Below are 21,003 nucleotides of genomic sequence, written 5' to 3' on the forward strand. Positions count from 1 at the left end.
GTTTTCACTGTCATTTTCAGACAACTAACCTTCTAGTTCCTTATATCATCATGGAAAATAAACTCTTAGATTTTTTTTTTATTATTATTTTTATTTTTTTTATTTTTTATTTTTTTTTGCTTCTCCTCTGTGCTTGTTTCTAACAACTCTGGTCCAGTAACTAACCTTGAGGGGTCTAAGTCATCAAAGCCAACTCAGGCACTCCAATAGAGATGCTCTAACCCACCTCAACACTGTGTAGCAGAAACACAGGCCACCTTAATCCTACATGAACCTCCTTCCATGGCATGCCTCCTACCTGATCAAACTGAAGATCTTCACCTCTTTGAAGAGATCTGGACAAGAGCTTTTCCTGGAAGAAAAGTAAAAAGAAATATAAACCTCATAATGCAACTCACCAAAGATAAGATTCTTTCTTTTTCAGTTATATTACAGAACAAAGAAATAACATCTAATGTGAATACTTGCATTATTTTTCAGCTAAAGCTATTTCTGAAGACATGAAGTGTGCTCACAAGAAACGGAACAGAGATCCAAAATTAATTCAGCAGCACAGTAGTAATAATACTAATCGTTAATAATACTGACAAACAGAAAACCTCAAACACCTCTCGCCAGCAGCAGACCTCACAGAAATGTGCTCTATGGAGGCAGTTGGCAAGGTGGGCTGGACAGCCATTCCCCTCTGAGCTCACAGTCTTGTTAAAGTGATCAATTGCTCAGTCCACTGCTAGTCTGCTCTTTCCCTGAACAGCAAATGGAAAGAGCTAGAAACCAGCCTAGGCAAAGGAGTATGGCAATAATAATTTCCTTCATAAGGTACAGAAAATGCAATATTAATGGGATTTAATTACAATATTTCATTGCTACCAGAACCATAAAACATACCGCTCTGTTAAAAGCAAAATTCAATTATATTTGTGACAAAATAATTCAATGTGAATTAAAGTATTGTGGGAAATGATACAAAACACTCATGAACTATAATAGGTACAGCTACAAAAAATACAATTTTTCCAAGTCTCTTGCTAGAATACCTGGAAAGTTTTGTTGTTGTTGTTTTTTAAAACAAAAGACCAAGTCCCTGTGATGTACAGATTGGCTTGCTAAACCATAAACCCAGGTGCTAGAATAAAGCCTTATGCATACACTAAAAAGCAGTAAGACATGTAAGGACACAGTGAGCATTCTCAGCTAATTACAGACACACTTTCACTTTATTGTATACAAACCAGAAACCCCTCTGTCTTAGACAAGGAGAGCAGAAGTACTGGATGTAAGAAGCTAGAGGAACCTGCGGCAGGCGAGCCCAGGGATTACACAGCCCAGCAGCAGCCGCCAGGTGGGACGGCACAGCAGTGTGCAGCTCTCAGCGCTTTGCCAGAGCTCAGCAGCACTGCACCACTCACAAACAGCAACTGCTCAGCAGCTTGGCATGGGGCAACACCCTTCTGCCAGGCTGCTGACGGAAATTTACACAGCCAGCACCGCTTGGCCTTTAACTCCTGCAAGACCACAGCAGACAGACAACATGGGAAACGGATCTGGACTGGGGTTGGATGTACCAAGCTCAGCATTCAAGCCAGCTGTTTATTTTACCTCATCTTAATTGTGATCTTGAAAATTAGAGACAGTTTCTGTCATTTTCTGCTCCAATTGCAGCTGTATCTTTTTCAACTACAAATAGTGTATCTTGCCACTACTACAGCTCTCTAAAAACTTGAATTCAGCATTACCTGGGCAAAAGGCATTCATCCATTCTGAAAGCATAACATGAAACAGAACACTGAGAACACCTACTGAGAATTCAGACCAATTTCACTTTTTCTGATTCAGAAAACCCCTGTTTATACAGACTACTTGATTGCTTAATTGAACACTATCTTTAATGTACATCTCAAGTACATTTTAAATAAAACATTTTTAAAAGGCCATTTCAGGAAAATGCATTCAATACTCTACAGTAGTAGAGAACTCTATTTGTTCATCAACTGATGTTGAAGCAGGAAGGAACAGGTTTCAAAAAGGACAAAAAAACGCTTTTTTGAATGCTACAATTATTTATAATTTGATGTGTTATGCCTGTTCAAACTACCGTTACGAGAGTTTACATTTTGCAGCAGGTACTAAAAGTTTCAAGGAATAATTGCTACGTCAGAATCTCCTTTTAATTACAATCCACCTCCCTCTCTGTTTTTTTTTGTTTTGTTTTGTTTCTTGATGCAAGGAAATTTTCTGCTGTAGTGATGAATTCATGTACCCATATTGTGCTTTCAGATAAACTGCACAAATAATTGTAATCACATTGATTGCAAGAGAAGTGTTCCACCCAATATAAACACTGTATACTGCTGAATGAGCTGAAGGAAAACTAACTGGAAAACTATTTCCTGAGAAAAAGTGGACTTTCCTATCAAGTGGAGAGGTGACCTTCCTATAAAACAACTGGTAGAGCTGAGGCTCCTTCAGCCTGCCTGTGACACAACGCCTGGTGTGCCATGCTTTCACCACAGCCCTGCAAGACTATTAAAAAGGTGAATAAACACTGAGGTTATTATATCCATTGCATATGTCTAAAACCAGAAATAGCTAAGCAAAAGAACACACACATACAAAAGTGAAATCATCCAGAAATCTTGAGACAAAAAAGGCCATGCCAACAGCACACTATTTCAAGGTACTTCTACAAATTCAGCTCTTTTTTTATTTTTTTATTCCCCTCCATCACCATAGTTGCATATCAAACAAACATGACATGGCCAAATAGTACTCTCTAACCCAGTCACGGGTTTATCAAGGCCTTTGATTTATTTGGACAGCTTTAAAGTTTATTTTCTTTCAAAGAGATTTTCTGACACTGCTTTGTCATTGACCCTGCTGTCTCACGCGAAATACAAAAATCTGCCCAACAGCATGAAGAAAAGGTCTGGGAACTTTCACTGAATTCATAACTTAAGATTTATCTTTCAAGCTTTCCGAAGTTCAGGGAGAGATGGAAGCAATTTATCTTTCAAAAGAGAAATGAAAAAAACACTGTTGAATTATCCAAAGAGCAGTTTGCATCTGCTGAAAGCAGAAATGTCAACATATGGCAGGCAGCAATGACCAGGATGCAGACGTGTGTGTGCTGTGCAAACAGTCGTGCTGGTAGAAACAAGTTCCACCCCCTGGTCTCATTCCTACAGCTCCCCAGTGCCAACCCCAGAAGCCTGCACACGGTGGCATGGCAGTGGAGCTGCTCAGGTACAACTGTTAGTTTGCACACTTGCTTTTGTCATCCCTCCCTTGCAAGTACCTCATGCCTCTCAGTTCTCTCAGTTATCTTTTCTCAGTCGCAGAACAACCAAACTAACAAAGCACAAATCTTGTTTGAGTCCTTTCTCTTTTAAAATGAAATACTGACAGAAAAGACATAAAACAATGAGAAGCAACATCACACAGAGTACCCTAACAAAATTCACAACAAGAGAAACCACTGGATTGCTTTTGGGAATCAGCTCCTGAATGAGCAGCATACTGCCTTCCCTGCCCCAGCTGTCCCACAGTGACTGTTTTCCATTCACTTCTGCTTCTCTGCTGGCATGGGCAACTTCAAGTTTTAAGTGCCCAGTAAAGTTTCTAACTTCACTGGCTCCAAATATTATCCAACAGCCTGTCTCCATCTAACACATTAAGGATTTATGTAACAAATATATATGTTCTCCACAGCCACATCATCTGACAAAACCAAAACAAACTCAAATAGCAAGGGGCTTTCTTCTCTTCCTACAAAATCTTTTCTCCAATCTCAGCCAACAATTTTCTATTGCTCCTTCAGACTTTCATCATCTTTCCTAAATGTCAAAAACTAGAAGAGAACAGTCAGTATTTATCTCAAATGTTACATACAAAAATAAGATCACTTTAGTACTTCCTTTCATTTAGCATTCCCTTCAATCCCTGTATGGGCTCAGGTTGTTTTACTTTCCACAGCTTCTAGCAGCTCCTTTAAATTGCTGTCTGCCTGTATAGTTTTCCCTTCTTGTCAAAATAAAACCAGGAATGCTGTCTATGTACCAAAATTTAAACCTAACCACATTACAATACATTTTGTTCAAGTAAATTTTAAAATGTAGCAAATGAGCCAGACAGAACTGTTAAAAACTTTCACAAACCACTGTTCTACCAATAATCATCATTTCATATCTTCTCCTAAGGAATTTTATATGCACTGTATGCACTCAAAATATCAGTATTACAATCTTATTAACAGATCTTGATTAATTCTTGCAATTTCCTTCAGTTCATTTGAATTACAGATGCAAGAGTTCTGGCCAAATGCTACATTCAACAAGCAAGTTGTCAAAAGATACTCAGACGGCTTTCACTGGTTACCTTCCTGTTTGCTGCCAGCATCACCAGTCCACACCTCTCCTCTCTGTGCCTTCTGAAATCATTCTTGAGTAGTTTTATGTGTGTTTTTCTGCAAATACTGCTGTAATTTCTTACCAAACCCTCCTGAACTCTTAAATCATTGTAATGTCGATAAGGAAACAGTAAAGTTATGTTTAAATTGTACACTTGTCTGGTACACACACAAGTATACTTACGCACAATGTATACTTAAATAGGTGTGTGTAACGAAATGTTTTCTTTTCCTTGGCCTTTCATCTGATTTCACCTGACGATAACTCAGTCAGAGGTACCACAAAATATGTTTAGTTCCTTTTTTTCTACTTTTTTTTTCTGCCTCTTATAACATTTTTCATAGTTTCAAAACTGGGGTCCAAGCACTCACACATGCCCTCTACTTTAATAGGACTACTCATTATAATGAAAAATGCTTCTGCAAGCAACTGTTGCACAACTTTCAATTTAGTTGATTTTCTGATTAACATTTCAAAATATTTTTTATCTTTAGCTTTGGACTAAAGAGATTTCAGATTTCAACACCCAAATTCATTGTGTGCCCAAACTACTGTGTTCCCTTGTCCTGTTTTGCCCAATAAATACTAGTACAGAGACTGTAGCTCACTGCATATATGCAGGAAAGAGGGCAGGGGAGCATGGGATGGATACTCTTAATATTATAACTATTCAAAGCTATTTGTAGGAAATGGACATCTAGAACAAAGGTTTATTTGTCAGTGTGCCCACAATACAGCATGATCTTGATCCCATGCCTTTGGCACAGCATGGTCACGATCACTGGTGTGTTGTGAGAGAAGACAGCCTATAACAGCAGTTAATGAAAACATTCAGGACACGGTCATGCTGTGGAAATATGTTACATATTTGCAAGCATGCAAAGTTATAAGTAAGATTTAAAATTTTTACAATTGCATCCAGCAAATTAGTGATCTTGCAATTTATTTCTTTATTTATTTAACTTTAAAAGTAAGTACAAGTATGGACAAGAATACTGAGGAACTGAGCAATGTCAAGAATGATATGTGCTGCATTATGCCACAGAAGACGTAATCTGTATATTAACTTTCATTTCTAAAAATAATATAATTTTAGAAAAAGTTCTGAAAGTTGCAATGCATTGTGTGTGATTTGGAGACTAGTAAGTGTCTTGGATTTCCTACTTAATTCTAGGATTGTAAGTCACTTCTGAATATTAAAAAAATGAAAAACAAAAAGAAAAAAAAACATCTTGAAGGAATACTGATACTGAGTCAGAGTTCATGCAAAGTAAAGTTCACAATTGAGCACAGTTTCCAATTAAAAAAATATATATCCATTTAATTTCAAGAGCATGCCATCTATATCAGTTCAGGTGAACACAAAGCTGGACATGAGACAGCAGTGCGTGCTTGCTTGCAGCCCACAAAGCCAATTGTATTCTGGATTGCAGCACAAGAGGAGTGGCAGCAGGGAGAGGGTGGTGTTCTGCTCTTGTGAGGCTCCACCTTAAGTACTGCATCCAGGTCTGGGACTCCCAACACAACAAAGACATGCTATTGGAAGTGGTCCAGAAGAGACCGTGAAGATGACCAGAGGTCTGAAGCACCTCTCCTGCAGAGACTGGACCTGGGCTTCTTCAGCTTGGAGAAGAGATGGCTGCAGGGAGACTTCACTGAGGCCTTCTAGTACCTGAAGGGCGCTTATCAGCAGGAGAAGAAGTGACTTCTTATGTGAAATAATAAATAATAGGACAATGGGAATGGCTTTAAACTAAAAGGAGTGAGACTTAGATTACATATTGGAGAAAACCCTTTACTCAGAAGGTGGTGAGGTGTTGGCACAGCTGCCAAGAGAGCTGCGTGTGCCCAGCCCTGGAGGTGCTCAAGGCAAGGTTGGATGGGGCCCTGGGCAGCCTGAGCTGGTGTGGGGCAGCCCTGCCCACAGCATGGGGCTGGAACTGGATGGGCTTTAAGATCCCTCCAATCCAAACCATTCTACGATTCTGTGGTTACAAACAGAATTTTGCATTTTACCTAATCTGCAATATATACTGGACACTGTGTTCCTCACATGTTAGTGTCAGTGCTAACTTACTTGGCAAACACACCAAATGCATCTTTCTTTGAAATTCTGTTTTCAAAAAAATATTATTTCAAAGGAACATCAACAGGAAACATGCTTTTGTAGCAGTAATGTAGGAACATTTTTTGTAGTCACTATTTCCTTTTGTGATTTTTCAGAACTTACAAATACTAAGAGGCTTTACTTCCAGTAACCACTTAGAACAGTTTTGAAGGAAGTCAATAAAATATTATCTAGGTAGCAATCCTGTTTGTAGAGGCCCATTTATTATTGAAGTAACCCCCTGCAAAAACTGAACAGTATCTGTGGATGTTTTTTTCAGTTACCACAGATATGATATATCAGCTTGTTTTAGAGAAAACAAAACAAAACAAAACCAGAATCATTTCAAGGGATATTACCCAAAAATTAATTAATTAATTAATTAATTAATAGCAAAAAGGACTCACCAAAGGTTCAGCCATTACAACTTCAATTTTCTTTTCAGCCTGAACAGCAAATTCAGCGAAGAGGCTTTTGATGACATACTCGCCAGGTTTTACATCTGGATCAATAGTAATGTTAGACATGATGATGCCTCTCTTTTCCCAAGTGGAAGCAACACTTGGAGAAACTCTGCGTTTATTTACTCTGCTGGGTGGCGTGGAGGCTATTAAAAAAAAAAAAAGAAAAGAAAAAAAAAAAAGTGAGCTATAAAGCAGAACTTCTAAATAATGACACTTTTCGATACTTTCTCATCCACCACATAAATGTATCCACACAGTACATTCTGTATCCCAGAAGGAAACATCCAGAAGTCTTTTTCAACTGTTATTTTGCATTTGACAGGAAATTCCACTCTGAGGTTAGATAATGGAGTACAGCATAAACTCTCATTACTGATAAAATGCAAAATTGCCTCAAGGTGTGTGAACAGCCTCATTCTGAACATAACTGGTTGATGACCATGATAAAATACACAGACTTTAATACACAACGTCTTCAGTTCAAGTATGGCTAAAAATCGAAAGTTCAATTTTTAGGACCACCTCCCTGCGTTGTGAAATGCATCTTCTAGAGGTGATGTTTATGAACCATCCAAGTTCAAGGTTCTACTTGGCCTACAAGAAATGCCTCTCTGCAACTTCTGTCTGCAATTTGATTTTTCCAAAAAGAATGCAAGTTCCTTCCAGAGATGTCACACTCACTATTTTTCTCCACTCCTGTTGTGGTTTAACCCAGCCAGTGGCTAAGCACCACAGAGTAGTTGCTCACACCCACCCCCACCAAAATGGGACAGCAGAGAGAAATGGAAAAAAGGTAAAACTTATGGATTGGGATCAAGACGGGAAAGGAATGGAAGCTGTAATAATAATATCAACAGCAATAATAGAACATACAGAACAAACGACGCACAATGCAATTGCTCACCAGCTCCCCGCTGTCCGATGCTCAGCCAGGCACTGAGCAGCAGCAGCTTCCTCCCCCCAGCCAGTTTTTTCTCAGCATGACGCCAGTTGGTACAGGACATGCCTTTGGCCAGTCTGGGTCAGCTGTCCCACTGCTGTCCCCTCCCAGCCCTTTGTGCTCCCCCCAGCTCCTTGCTGGCAGAGCAGCACAAGAAGCAGAAATAACCTTAGCTCTGTGTAAGCACTGCTCAGCAACAACTAAAACATCGGTGTGCTATCAACATTATTCTCATCCTAAATCCTAAACAGAGCGTTGTACTAGGAAAATAATTAACTCTATTTCAGCTGAAACCAGGTCATCCCTCTAATAAAAAATCTTGAAGATTTGCCCCCTGCCAGCCACATTAAATAACTGATCAATATATTATTCTCTCTCTCTCTAACAGAGCTTTCACTCATCTACTGAAATTGTCCTAGGCTAAAATTGCATAATATTTATCCACTTTAAATTTCACTTTTCCCCTCTAAACACTTGAAAGCATTTCTTTGCTATTGCTACAGCTACTGTCTGACATGACTTGCAGTATCAAAAATCAGGTATTACAACTCACTGTTCAAAGTGCTTAATACAGCCACGACAATTAGGGGAAACAACAATAATTCCATATTGCACACACAAAATCAAAATACTTATTGGCTATTAAGTTTTTTTAAATAATAGAAATAGATACTAAGACTTCTTATGATACTGAGAATTTCCAGTGTGACCTACTGAAGGGAAGGAACCTTCTTTAGCAAAGGGGCTGGACAAGATGAGTTCCAGAGGTCCCTCTCAACTCCTATCGTTCTGTGTTTCCTATTCATACTAGGATTTTCTTTTCCTATGATAGTTGTACAGGGAGTCTAGTATCAGTCTGTTTTACTTTGTTATTTATTGTGATTTGCCCAGGTAAAGCTCTGTAGGCTTTCTGTGATTAAAAAGGTGTTGAGATGCACTTTACCAATTCTTCTTAATTTCCAAAATTTTCATTTGTTTTTAATTTGTGCAAATGCAATTCCTGTGTGCTAAATGTTATCCGCAACTTTCACTCAACATTTTTTTATTCTTCATCTCATCTGTGAAAATATTGGTTATCATGGAAACCAAGTCATAAGAGTCCTTTGCTTACAGCCTTCCCAAGTTTGCCTGTAAGCCGCTCAGAATTTCTTCTGTAACTTCAGAAAATTACGTTTGACAAAATGCAGATTTCCTCAACTTCCACAGAAAATACCCACGTATCAAATGCATTACTAAAGCTGACAACTCAGCACAAAGGGAAATGCACAAATGGTCCCAATTACCTCAATCTCCCATGAAAAAGGAAAGTTCCTCTGCTTAAGCTTGTTAGTATGTATGATCTGTGTTTTTCCTCCAAGTATTTCTAGCACAGATTTGCTGTTCAAACCATTTTTGTTAAGATAAGCTGCGCAGTTTGAGCAATACGTAAATTTTGCCATCTATAAACTGCCATATGTCCTCTTACAGACAGGAAGGAAATGCCAAAATCACACAGCCTTGTTGCCATTAATCAGGGGGCACAGCAGGTGATGTGCCAGAACACCCAGCACACAAGGCACACCTGCCACATGTCATAACGTGCTTCAGAACATCCTGTGAGACTTCAATCTAACTTTTTGGTCTTGCTGACAAAAGGCACTGAAATGTATGTGCCACACAGTACAGGCAACAAGAGCTAGGAAGTGCTGCCAGGCTCCAGATCTGCAGGGTAGAAAGTCACTACAGCAAAATACACCAAGGTTTTTGGGAAGAGGCCAAAGTGCCTGCAACAAAGAAAGACAACAATCCAGAACACCTAACTTGAAAGGAAAAATCTTTTCTTATCCCACTTACCCATTAGCACAGGATTTTAAACCCTCTCAACAAAAAAGCCCATTTTGTTTCCCTACAAGCACTCTGTGCTTCCTCCAACATGCATGTTCCTGCTTTTCTTAGACCCTAATGCTACCAAAGGCAGCAAAGGAAAGGAAGCAGATATGTTATGGGTCAAGAGTAAAAGTGCAAAGACATGAGAACACAAAAGGAGAAAAGAAGGAACGTATCCTTCCTAGCTTCAGCAGGTAACAAGCAGAAACACCAAGCTTCTGAGCTTTACAAAACAGAAAAATATTGCAATACACAGAGATTTGGAACAACTCTCATTTTTATCAAACATAAACAACAAAATTTCTTTTAAAAAGTGCCTAAATTGAAAAGAGTTGCAGATTTGTAAAGACAAGTAAACCAAAAGTTTCAGGTACTAAGGTGCCTAATAGCTAAAGCATCCAACAGATATTACATATTTCTAGGTAAGCAATTCTTTCTATCCTAAATATGAGTGCTTATAGAAAGCTAAGGCTTTGTTCTACTCAACAGTAACTTAATTGACTTCATTGTTTCAAATCACATATGGAAGCTAAAAGAAATGGGAGAATTGTAAACCATCCCTTGAGCATTGCTAGCTGCATCTGCTCAAAAAGTTACTGAAGCATTTGCTCTGGCTCCTTCCAGCCTTGCGTACTGGAGCATGCCACAATGCCCAAACAACCGGGCAGAGTTTGGCAGCAATCACCATCACTGCTGTCCAGCCCACGTTCCTCAACAAGAGCTGGAACTTTGTGCCTCTGCATGGAAACTGAGCGAGAGTAACATACTTCTTAACCCATAACATTCTTTGTTTTGTGTAGGCAAGTCTTAAAAGTGTATTTACAAAATACACTTCTGTATCCAGCTTTTAAAAGATGACCCTAAAAAGCCCTGCCACTAAAGAATCTGGAAAAGGCTGAGATCTGATCATCCTCACAGTACTTTACTTACTCTGAACCAAACAAAAGTCGACTAATTTTCAATAAGAGGCCACAGAATCTCCTCCAGGTCCATCTGGCTCAAACCATGTTCAAGCAGGGACACCCAGAGCAGATGCCCAGACCCATGCACATGGGGCATTTGGAGATCTCCAAGGAGAAGACCACTCAGCTTTTGGGCAGTTTGTGCTCATTGCCTCTTGTTCTGGCACTAAGTACCACTAAAAAGAGCCTGGCACTATCCCTCTTTGCACTCTCCCTTTAGGTATCTATGGACATCAATGAGATTCCCCTGAACTCCTCTTCCCCATGCTGAGCAGGCCCAGCTTTCAGCCTCTCCCCATAGGAGCAGCTGCTGCAAGCCCTGCATCATCTTGATAGCCCTCCATTGAACTCTTCCCAGTATGTCCTAGTCTCTAAGGTCTTATCTCACTGATTTTAACACACATTAATTTTCAAAGATACAAACCATTTCACACTCAGGATGAGGTCCCAAGACTATTTATGGTTGATCTAAAACCAGATGTCAGATGAGCAAAGCCACAAACACCTGGAGTATTGCTAACATGCACAAAGCTTTCAGTTGGCAATGAATCCCCACTCGCCACCAAAAAGTCAAAAATGCAATTACAAACAGTGTCATGAGAAAGCTAGAAATACAGTAGATTCCTTGAGGGACCAGCATACTCAAATAGCTGGATAAAAGACTAGGATTTACTTTAATCTGTGAACTTGCTGAAGATACTTAATAACTCTTGCTCTGTATTTGACAACGGTTATGGTTTCAACTGCTATGTAAAACCAGTAAGTAAGCTGAACATAAACAGGAAAAAAAAATACAAAGGAGGGAAAACATGGAGGGGGTTGATCTCTGTTTAATAAAAGGATATATATATACAGTAGTTCTGTAAAGGAAAGCCAAAATCTATTAACAGATTCCTTAACTACACAATTATCTGGTATAATTATGTTCAGTGGGATTCATGAACTCGCAATTGATAACATTCTAAAAAGGATCTGTGTGGATTTTAAACAGCATATTTAATGGAGAAATCTCATTACAGGATAGGATTAAATATTTTCTTTCTCCTCCTCCCTGCCACCAAAGCATTCTCTGCTGCCTGACAAAATCTAAGTTTCGAACATTGTTTTGAAGCTTAAAATTAAGGAACAATCTGCAGCACTTCAGACAAAATCTGGAAGCAAAAACCATACCATACCACTAGCAACAGTCCGATAACAAAAAACTACTTTCATAAACTGCTTGAAACACTGGGTGCTATTCACTTGAAACAATATCCTGTTTGTTTGTTCCAATGTGAGCTAGTGCTACGTGGGAAATTTGGAAGCAAGTGCCCCTGAAGAGCTGTAGGAAATATCTGTTAAACAGTATTGTTTCGTTGCTAGGGACACACCAAATTGTTTGGATAGTTTCAAGGAACACTGAAACAATACAAAGGATAATTAGACAGACAACGCACTCCTAGGTCAAAAGGCAACGCACACTGATGGGTGTTAAATTAGTAACAAAATTTCTTCATGGTAAACACAAGCATCCAGACCTATGAAAGTTTACTTAATACTGAAGTTGATATTAAAGAATGGTATTTTTATCATCCTGCTTCTCTTTGTATAGTCCAAACACATCAAGTGGCTGAGGATATAAATGGGGTCCCTTATACACCAGTGAGGTTATTCAGGACTCGCACATACCAAGCAGGTACCCAAGGTAACCGATGCACACCAACCTGTGGCAATGTGGGAGCACAACTGATTTCACAGCTAATATACAACGGTTTTTAGGCTTTATATACTTTTTTGGTACCGCTTTCCACTTAAGTGAAGTGATGATCCTTCTTATTTGCTTCAAATAGTACCAGGAGACTCACATCATCTACCTGAAATTTACTCTTCTTGAGTTATTATTGCTGCTGAGAAAGCTGGAATGTTTGGTTGGACTGAAGCAGAACTTCTACCAAGCACCTGTCCTCTTTTACGGTGGCTGCAAGTATGTATAAAGTTATTTTTATTTATTTTAAATACAGTATGCAATTATAAAATAAGAACACTCAACACACTTTTGAGAAGGCCTCCATCATTCTCATCAAACGGATTACGAACTTAGTTGCTACATTTAGCTCATTGCTAAGTAAACCATATACATATACAATAGTAAACCATTTTATACAGCTTACATTTCATGATTCATCATTTTATTATTATTTTCACAGCACAGACAGTATCACACCTACTTTAGGCTTCCTGTGATACTTGCTGCAGAAGAAGTTTTGAAAGTCTAATTGACAATATGAAAATTTCAAAGATTGAAAATATTATCTGTGTTTTTACTTCATAGTATTTTAATTAACCTCTTTGTCTCCTGCTCTGATAAACATGTAGACTATCTCACTCTACCACACAGAAGTGAAATTAATATACATGGAAAAATATCTGTAACAAATATTAAGAGTGCTTCAGAGCAACAACTCTTTATTCACTTAACCAGAGAAACTCCTTATTTTCTAATAAGGACACTGATGCTCAATAGAGACAATCCAATCTGCCCAATAGTCACCCCAACACTTCATGAGCAGAGTCAAAAAATTAAGTCTCCCATGTCAAAACAGCAGTCTGCTCTCTACAGCAAAGTATTAAAAAACCTTCTCATTTTTTTTTCAATTCTCCAATTCTTTCATACCATCAAGTTTCCATTTCCTAAGTGTCCTTACTCATAGAGGCAAAAAAAAAAAAAAAAAAAAAAACTTCCATGAACATGCTTCATTATTTCAATAAAAGAAATGGCCAAACATTTTTCTGAAGACAACTAAGTTTAGCACATAGTTCTCTAATAAAAAGATGCACTTTCCAAACTTCAGCCTCTGGTCTACAGATCAAGTATAAAGAGCCATTCTAAAACCAATCAAAACTTGCTGACAAAAGAAATACAGTACACCCTCAAAGGAGGTGCTTTTTCAGAACTCAGTAAATAAAAGGCAAAAAAAATTGAGTTATGGGGGGACACAAAAATGAATTAAAAATTCTGGAGTATACATTAAATGATCTCTGTCAGCGATATATTCACTTCGGTCACGTAGATTTGCTTTCAGAGCAGCGAGGGGAGCACACAGCGGGTACCCAGCTGGTTTACCTGGGTTACACAGCGTGCCACGCTGCAGAAACAGCCACAGGTACTTCTTTGGTTTTGTCCAATCATGCACCACTACTGCTACTGCATGGAGCCTGTTCCTAAGCTGGATATCTTGGCCCATTAGCTCCGGCTGCACTGAGCCCCGGCTGACCTCATGCACAGCCAGCACATCTGCACACATCTGCGGTGCTGGGCGGCTCCTCGGTTCAGCAGCATCACACAGCCTGGAGCTGGCTCCAGTCGGGCACTGCAGCAGAAAGCCTCTGCATCTGGCAAGGATAAGAAATACTGTGCAGCACGGTGTAGCGGCATCGGCTGCCTTGCAGGCAGAGGGAAAGTGGCACTGAGATACCTATAGTGACCCACCAGGCATCATGCTGCATTTATCCAGTTGGCTCCATTTATTTCATCAACACTCATTTACCTGCAAAACGTTACTTGCGATAACAGATTGCAGCAAAAGGAAAGAGAAGAAATTCCAGACTTGTAAAATATACATATATACTAATTTTAATCACTTCCAGTTCTCGAGGGAACTTGGTTAGCTGAGCCATACAGCCAGTGTAATGCCTGTAAAGCCAAGCCAAATCTTTCAGCGGCAGGAAGTTATACATATATTGATAACTTCCCCTCCACTTCCAAATCAGGACTTGCACTTTTACCTCTGCAGTAGAAAATATTTCCCTACTGACAATTTATCTTAGGAGCTTCAGATATCCCAGCTATCAGCTACCAGATATCAGGAAAAAAGAAACATACATCTATTTTACATCAATCAGTGGAAGATGCATTTATTTCTAGCAGTTGCTAACTAAGCATGTGACAAAAAAAAAAGGATGTCCTGAGAGGGAATATATAGGGAAAGCTCTTTGAGTGTATTGTGGAAACTGGTACTATGACAGCTGAGTTTTCAAGTGGACTCAAAGAAAACAAAATAAAAACCTCACAGCAATCTTCTGAAGTTTCACCATGTAAGCCATTTTTCTACAGAAATTTGACTCAGCTGAAAGAATAGCTGCCAATGTTGTAGCTACAGGTACTCACACAAACCTTGCTTTCTGCCCACAGCCTCTGAAAACACCTGCAAGAAATTTTATCTTAACTTTCCCCAAAAACAAGACTCCTCTGCTAGTAAACTGAACCAGAAATATTACTACAAGCCAACACAGACACAGCAGAAATTCTAAGGCATAAAGTCTTTGTAAGGCAATATTCGACTTTCTGCTATCTGCGACAGATTGCAACCCCTTAGCACATGCAAGTTGCTACTGATGATCCTCATGTCTGAAGTTCTTCACAATTAGGCAGCTTTGCTGTTCCAAAGTAGTCTTTTTCTCCACTACTGTTTAGACTTGACAATTTAATTTAGAAACTGTAATTTTTAGATTTTCACTTGGCATAATGTTGTCTAGAAACCTAATGAAACAGTCTCCAAAATGGGAGAGAGGAGAACAGAAATCAAAATATTACTTCAAATTCCAAGGTGCTGCTTTTCTTTATAAAAATAAGTTTAAATTAAGAAAAATTCTCCTACCCTTCCCACATCTGTGACCATGGTCTGAGATGCATAAGGTCAGCCTCCTGTGGGTCAAGCACACACAGATCACAGAAGCTCTCTCTCCCTTCTAAACTCATTCTCACTAACATCTTCTGGAGAGCTGTTGCTATATTCTCTGCCCCATAGCAGCTTTCTGCCCCTTCTGTACTGATTTACAGACTGCCTTTGGGGAAGCATGATGAGGAAAACAAGAAATTCTTCTTGCCTACTTTCTTTAAAGGCTGAGCAAATTCTGACCAGCAAATATTCTGTTTCCTGTACTGGACTTCATCTCTTGCAGTCTCTTACCCAACTTATTTTGAGAAGTATCAAAGCAGAATGGTTATTTCTTTTCCAAAACTCCAGAGGATGGGAAGACAAAATAAATCACGAAGATCAAATTGGAAACATTATTTTTAAGTACTTCTTTTCCTTAAATTTAGATACATGAGAAGAGAGAAACTGGATTACTATCTTCCCCAAGTAAATGCTGCTGATTTTGCCACCTCTTTACAAGCACTGTGCTAGTCGTTCCCCTTACCATTGCACAGAGATGAGAAGCAGCAACCCGGCTTAACCTTCTTTCTAAACCTCTCTCATTTGTGGAATGCAGCACATTCAAAATGCAGCACAATTGCAAAAGACAAATTTGAGTGTTTAGCACCAAGGAAAGCTTTCCCTCAGGTAAAAAAAACAGCACCACAATTCTTTAAATTTAGTAGCAAAGTAGCACGTTATCCTCATACAGTAAATATGGGATTGTGATTCAACAGAAAGAAGGCTCACGTGCATTGCTTACAAGCACCCAGAATCAGATGTGCAGGTATTTTCTACCTATGGAAAGTAGAAAACAAATAATTTTCTTAAGAAATATCCTGGCTGAAAAAAGAGGTCAGCTCTGCCATGAGGACGGTTCCTGGACCTCTAGGGCAGCCAGCAAGGAGTGGAGCAACAGCTGTTGCCAGGCTTTCGAAGTCCACCCACCCAGAACATCAGACTGCTGCAAAGGCTGCTACAAGTTGCAGTCTCAAAGACCCCCGCTGCAACTCAGCTGACCTCCCACACTACACAGTTCTAATCAGCAGGAGATGGCACGGGAGAATGTGAGGCCTATGATACCAGTAGCTATCTCTGGAAGGAAGAAACTGAAAATCTAACAAACCCAGAAAAATATCACTAGAATGTCCATCAAACCAATTTTACCATATTTACACTTTTTAAAATCACAAGAGCTAGAGCCTAGACAGGAAATACTTGCAGAGATTGTTACAAGCACACGCACAAAGAATTACAAGTCACTATGCCAATCATTTTACAGAGCCTTCTATGGCAGGCCATGTATGCAAGCCAGTTTGGACAGGAAAAAAAAGAAGATATTTGTGGGTAAGTTGGATAGCATAGGGTGCCAGAAGACCAAACCATACACACGCAATTTGAAAACAACATGACAAAGCACAAAGATTTGTCCAGAGGAAAAGGAAATTGATTTAAACTAAGTTGTCTCAAGTCTTGCCCAGTCATTCTTGATTACAGCATGACATCAGGAAATTCTGACCATTAAAGTGTCAGAGTACTAAAATTGCAGTTTATATAATCTCTTTTCTAGAAGAACTGCCAGAACAGAAGCCCTCTTCAGATAAACCACTTCCATTAAAGAAAAAGTATTTTGAATTTCACAGAAACCTTCACATCAAGGCATCAAAATTATTTCATCTTATACTTCATAACCGCCAATATATTTAACAAGCTTGTTAAGAAAGTTGTTTTCATGTAAGATCAGCTTAAAAAATATATAAAGCATAGGATAGTTTGTTTTGTCTCTTTCATCTGCCCCTCGTCTAGAACAAGACCATCACCTATGGAGGTAGCACAGTGGCAGCAATGCAAGTTGCACTGGCAATGCACTCGCTCTGTGTCCAGAACATATCCGAATATCTCAGTTTCTTTCAAAATACTGAACTGTAAGAACTGGGCACATATAACTGACCAAGTTCTACTTAGTTACAAATTTTGTATTCTCTCGAAACAGTAACAAAGTAAGAATAAATTTAAAAAAAGCTACTTTTTTTTTTTTAATACTTGTTCCTATATCTGAATACTGGGCTTCTACAGTGTAAGTCACTTCCAGTAACAATGCAAAGCAGTGATTCTATTCCCACGTGATTAAACTGCAGAAGTGCTTAAGGCATTTAAAAGAGCTGTATCTCATGTTTATGTCTTTTTTTAAAATCACTTCTGCAACAGCAGTAATGATTACAATTTTCCTTTAAATAAGGAAAGCAGGGACAGAATGGTGTAACTTTGGCTTGTTACCTTGGTTCTTCTAATCCTCCTGCCCTCAGGAAAACATAAACTGAGCTCCCAAGAGCTCTGAGCTAGCAGTACTCCCTAACTTTCAAAGGGAACTATTAGCACAGGTTCATTGCCATATCAGTTGTGGTTTTAGGGCTTTTAGACAGCACTACGAATACACTTAACAGCAGAGGCCATAGCCTGTGAAAGCCCTGCAGACATGTCCTTATTCCCTTTGTTCTAACTCTTGTAGTCAAGAACACAATTAAGAAGGAGGTCAGCTCAGGTAGCAAGCTATCTGGCATTGATTCCAACTAATAACACCATCAAATTCTTCTCTACAAACACAAGCTAAAAGAGCTAAAAGAACTTTCTCAATGATGTAAAGCTGAATATTTTGATATTATCCCATAGTTCATTGTTATGGTTGCAGCATTTAACCAAACCACCAGTAAGAATCCAAAAATTAAATACCCACTTGAACCTAACATGCATGCATAATCCTACAGCTTCTATCAGTGTTCTCCAGCATTTTGCCACTTGCAGACTCTTTCCTCTTTCAAATAAAGTTTCCAGAAGCAAATTCCTACAGAGTAAATGTAAGCTTCTCAGTGTTGGTTTGGTTTCTTCTAGTTCTGTTTGAGCATCACAGAAGGAGGGTCAGCTTCTAACATCTAAAGAGAGAGGGAAGTTTGCAGGTGAACTTACACACACTGCCTTTCTCACCCAAACCTTTTCCACTCACTACAGAAAGCACGTTCAGCCTGCAGGGGTGCAGAGAATGAAACGCTGCTAACAGAGAAATCTGGTTCTTCCTTTGCAGGTTTTCACCCTGAAGGCTGTATCAGGCTGGAAACATATTGATGCTGTGATCACTGGAGAAGCTCCCTCTAAATTCTGAGCTAAGTCAGATCTGACATTGGCCAAAAAAAACCCAAAAATATGCCATCAGTGCTTGGATAAATGATGTTAAATTAAAAAGCATACAGGAGGCGAAGGCAGCAGTGGGAAGATAAACTAGTCAGGACAGAACAGGAAAAAGAGAAGGAAAGACAATTCCAGATTTCCATACACATTTTCCGTATGTTCTATAAGTTAAGAAAACACACATTTCCATAGCAATGACAAGATTGAATTTATTCTAAATATCTACTTTATGTTTATTGTATGCTCACTACATGAGGAGGAGGGAAAGTACAAACTAAACTCTACATGTAAAGCTTTAAGTAGTAGTACCTAAAAAAGGAAGTGGTGGATGAGCACAAAAGCACTGATACATGGCTGCACAGACAGCTTATTTCTAACAATCATCCCCACACACATATCCTTGATGAAGTTTTGCTTCCTTTTGACATACAAATACATATACTACAAAAAAATAAAATAAAATAAGGAAAAGCCACAAGCAACAAAGTCAGTGTTACCATAAGCTTGCCTGCACTAAAAGGTGAAGAGAAAAAATATGCCCTTTTTCAGTTTTTGTAATTCATTCACTTTTCTCTGGAAAACCAGAATTCCCCATCCTCCTTCTGCAGGATTAAAGATATTAAATAAAAAAACAAACAAACCACACTCTATGAACCCAATCTACAAGCGGATACTAAAAAAATCCTATTGATCCATTGTACTGAGACAAAACAGTGACAAAATGCTTGACAAATTGTGTTTGGTCTGATTTCAGGGCAGCAGCAGAAGCCAGCAGCTCTTGTAAGGATTTTCCTGGCCAAGGTAATTGGTTTTATATTCCTCTTCCTCCTCCTCCTCGTTCCCTGCTTGTGAGAAAAGAGCAACTGCAGCTTCTTGTAGAAAGAGGAAAAGACTTTTCCTCATTATCCTCAATTAATCTCATTAATGTCAACCTGATACCTTTCCTGAGTTAATGCTAGAAGTAATGAATATTAGCAGCTTTGTTGTAAAAAGTGATTTGGGAAAAAGACTCTGGAGCATCAGTTGTAAAGTAGCCAATAACTTCATATCAGGTATTATACAATTTCTTTTTAATCTATAAAGAAACGGAATGATCTTCTTTTCAACTGCTCCATGTAAGTATGTTATCTATAAGATGAAAACTATTTCTACAAAGCTTGAAGACACATTATGTTGGCCTTGTTCATTTAAAGAACATTCTCCCTTTTTTTATAGTAACTGCCTAGTGAAGCAACCAGAAACATTATAACAGCATTTCTGATATTGTGATACAATTTGAAAATTAAAGTGCAAGATACACACTCCAGGCTTAAAAAAACAAAAACACAGGTCAACATATTTGAGCAGTAGAACATGCTCCAGCATACAAAAATCAGGGTTAGGGCAAGACTCATACATCAAGTATCAGTTTCGGGAAAGAACAATTCATCTCCGTTTTGCTTCTGTCAGTTTTGCCTTGCAATCCTCCAGGTGAGCTCACAAGCTGGAAAGAGAAGTAAGCCACTGAAGACTAACTCAACCTGCTAAGTTTAAGGAGAAAGAAACCAACACAACAGCATATTCTCCTAAGTTCACTGAGAAGGAAAAAGCAAAAAAATACAACATTTTGCGCAGCTAGGTAACCAGCTAAAACTATCTAACTAACTATCCAAAGAGAAAAAAAAGAAGGGGGAAAACAAAAAAAGAAGAGAAGGAAAAACAACATAACACCCTAAATAAAGTTCAGCAGGGCAGAAAACTTCAGCTTTTCTGAAAATTGCACACTTGCTGAGTTTTGGTTTCTGACACAAGCAGGGTTAGCACATCCGTAAGGCAGCTCTTTTTAAACTACAGCTTTCACTTCCTTGCAATGATGTGTGCAGATCTCACACGATTTTTGTAAAGTCAATGTTTCCAAATTAGCTCTAGTATTTGTGTTTCTGTTTCTCAAATGTATTCCCTTTCATTCACTGAACTCCACAGGACAACAGCAAAGTCAACTTTGCTGTGAGGCTCCAGAATGTTTTCTAGGTTTGGTTTTGTGGGAAAAAAATGTGTTGAATGTGAAAATTAGGAAATATCTAGATGACTGAGCGCTGCACTTTGGGATTCTAATACAAACTTAATTTGTTTCTATGATTAGCAACTGTGTTTTGACATTCCTCTGCACTTCTGCAGTCTTGGTGTAAGAGCATGATGCAGCACTGAGTTCTAACAAAGCCCTACTTAAAGATCTTCTTACATCAGTAAGCATGAGACACTTCTCCTTCCTCCTGGATCTTCTGAAGAAATTTCTCTACACTTATTACATATAAAAGTAAACTGAGCCAGTAAGAATCTGCAGTTTTGCGAATTCTTAGAAAACAAACAACCAGCTTCAGGGCTTTGAGTCTTCAGAGAAAGTAACAATGCAAGGGCAC

The 21,003-nt window shown here is 38.8% G+C and overlaps 1 protein-coding gene across 6 annotated transcripts in view; it reads right to left on the bottom strand.

The window, feature by feature from the left end:
* Positions 1-21,003, bottom strand: part of FRYL (FRY like transcription coactivator) — a 152,719-nt gene that overhangs the window by 81,768 nt on the left and 49,948 nt on the right. For all 6 annotated transcript variants that reach the window (XR_006167780.1, XM_042812591.1, XM_042812592.1 and 3 more), the window contains 2 exons: positions 6,921-7,120; positions 299-352 (listed from right to left, as the gene is read on the bottom strand). Coding sequence is in view for 5 of the 6 variants with exons in the window: in XM_042812590.1 (XP_042668524.1) it covers positions 299-352; positions 6,921-7,120 (254 nt within the window). In the remaining variant the exon portion in view is untranslated. The remainder of the gene's footprint in view (positions 1-298; positions 353-6,920; positions 7,121-21,003) is intronic.

This window comes from Centrocercus urophasianus, unplaced genomic scaffold (genome assembly GCF_019232065.1).
Source record: "Centrocercus urophasianus isolate 14NV4802_14NV808 unplaced genomic scaffold, USGS_Curo_1.0 seq_13, whole genome shotgun sequence".
Classification (NCBI taxonomy): domain Eukaryota; kingdom Metazoa; phylum Chordata; class Aves; order Galliformes; family Phasianidae; genus Centrocercus; species Centrocercus urophasianus.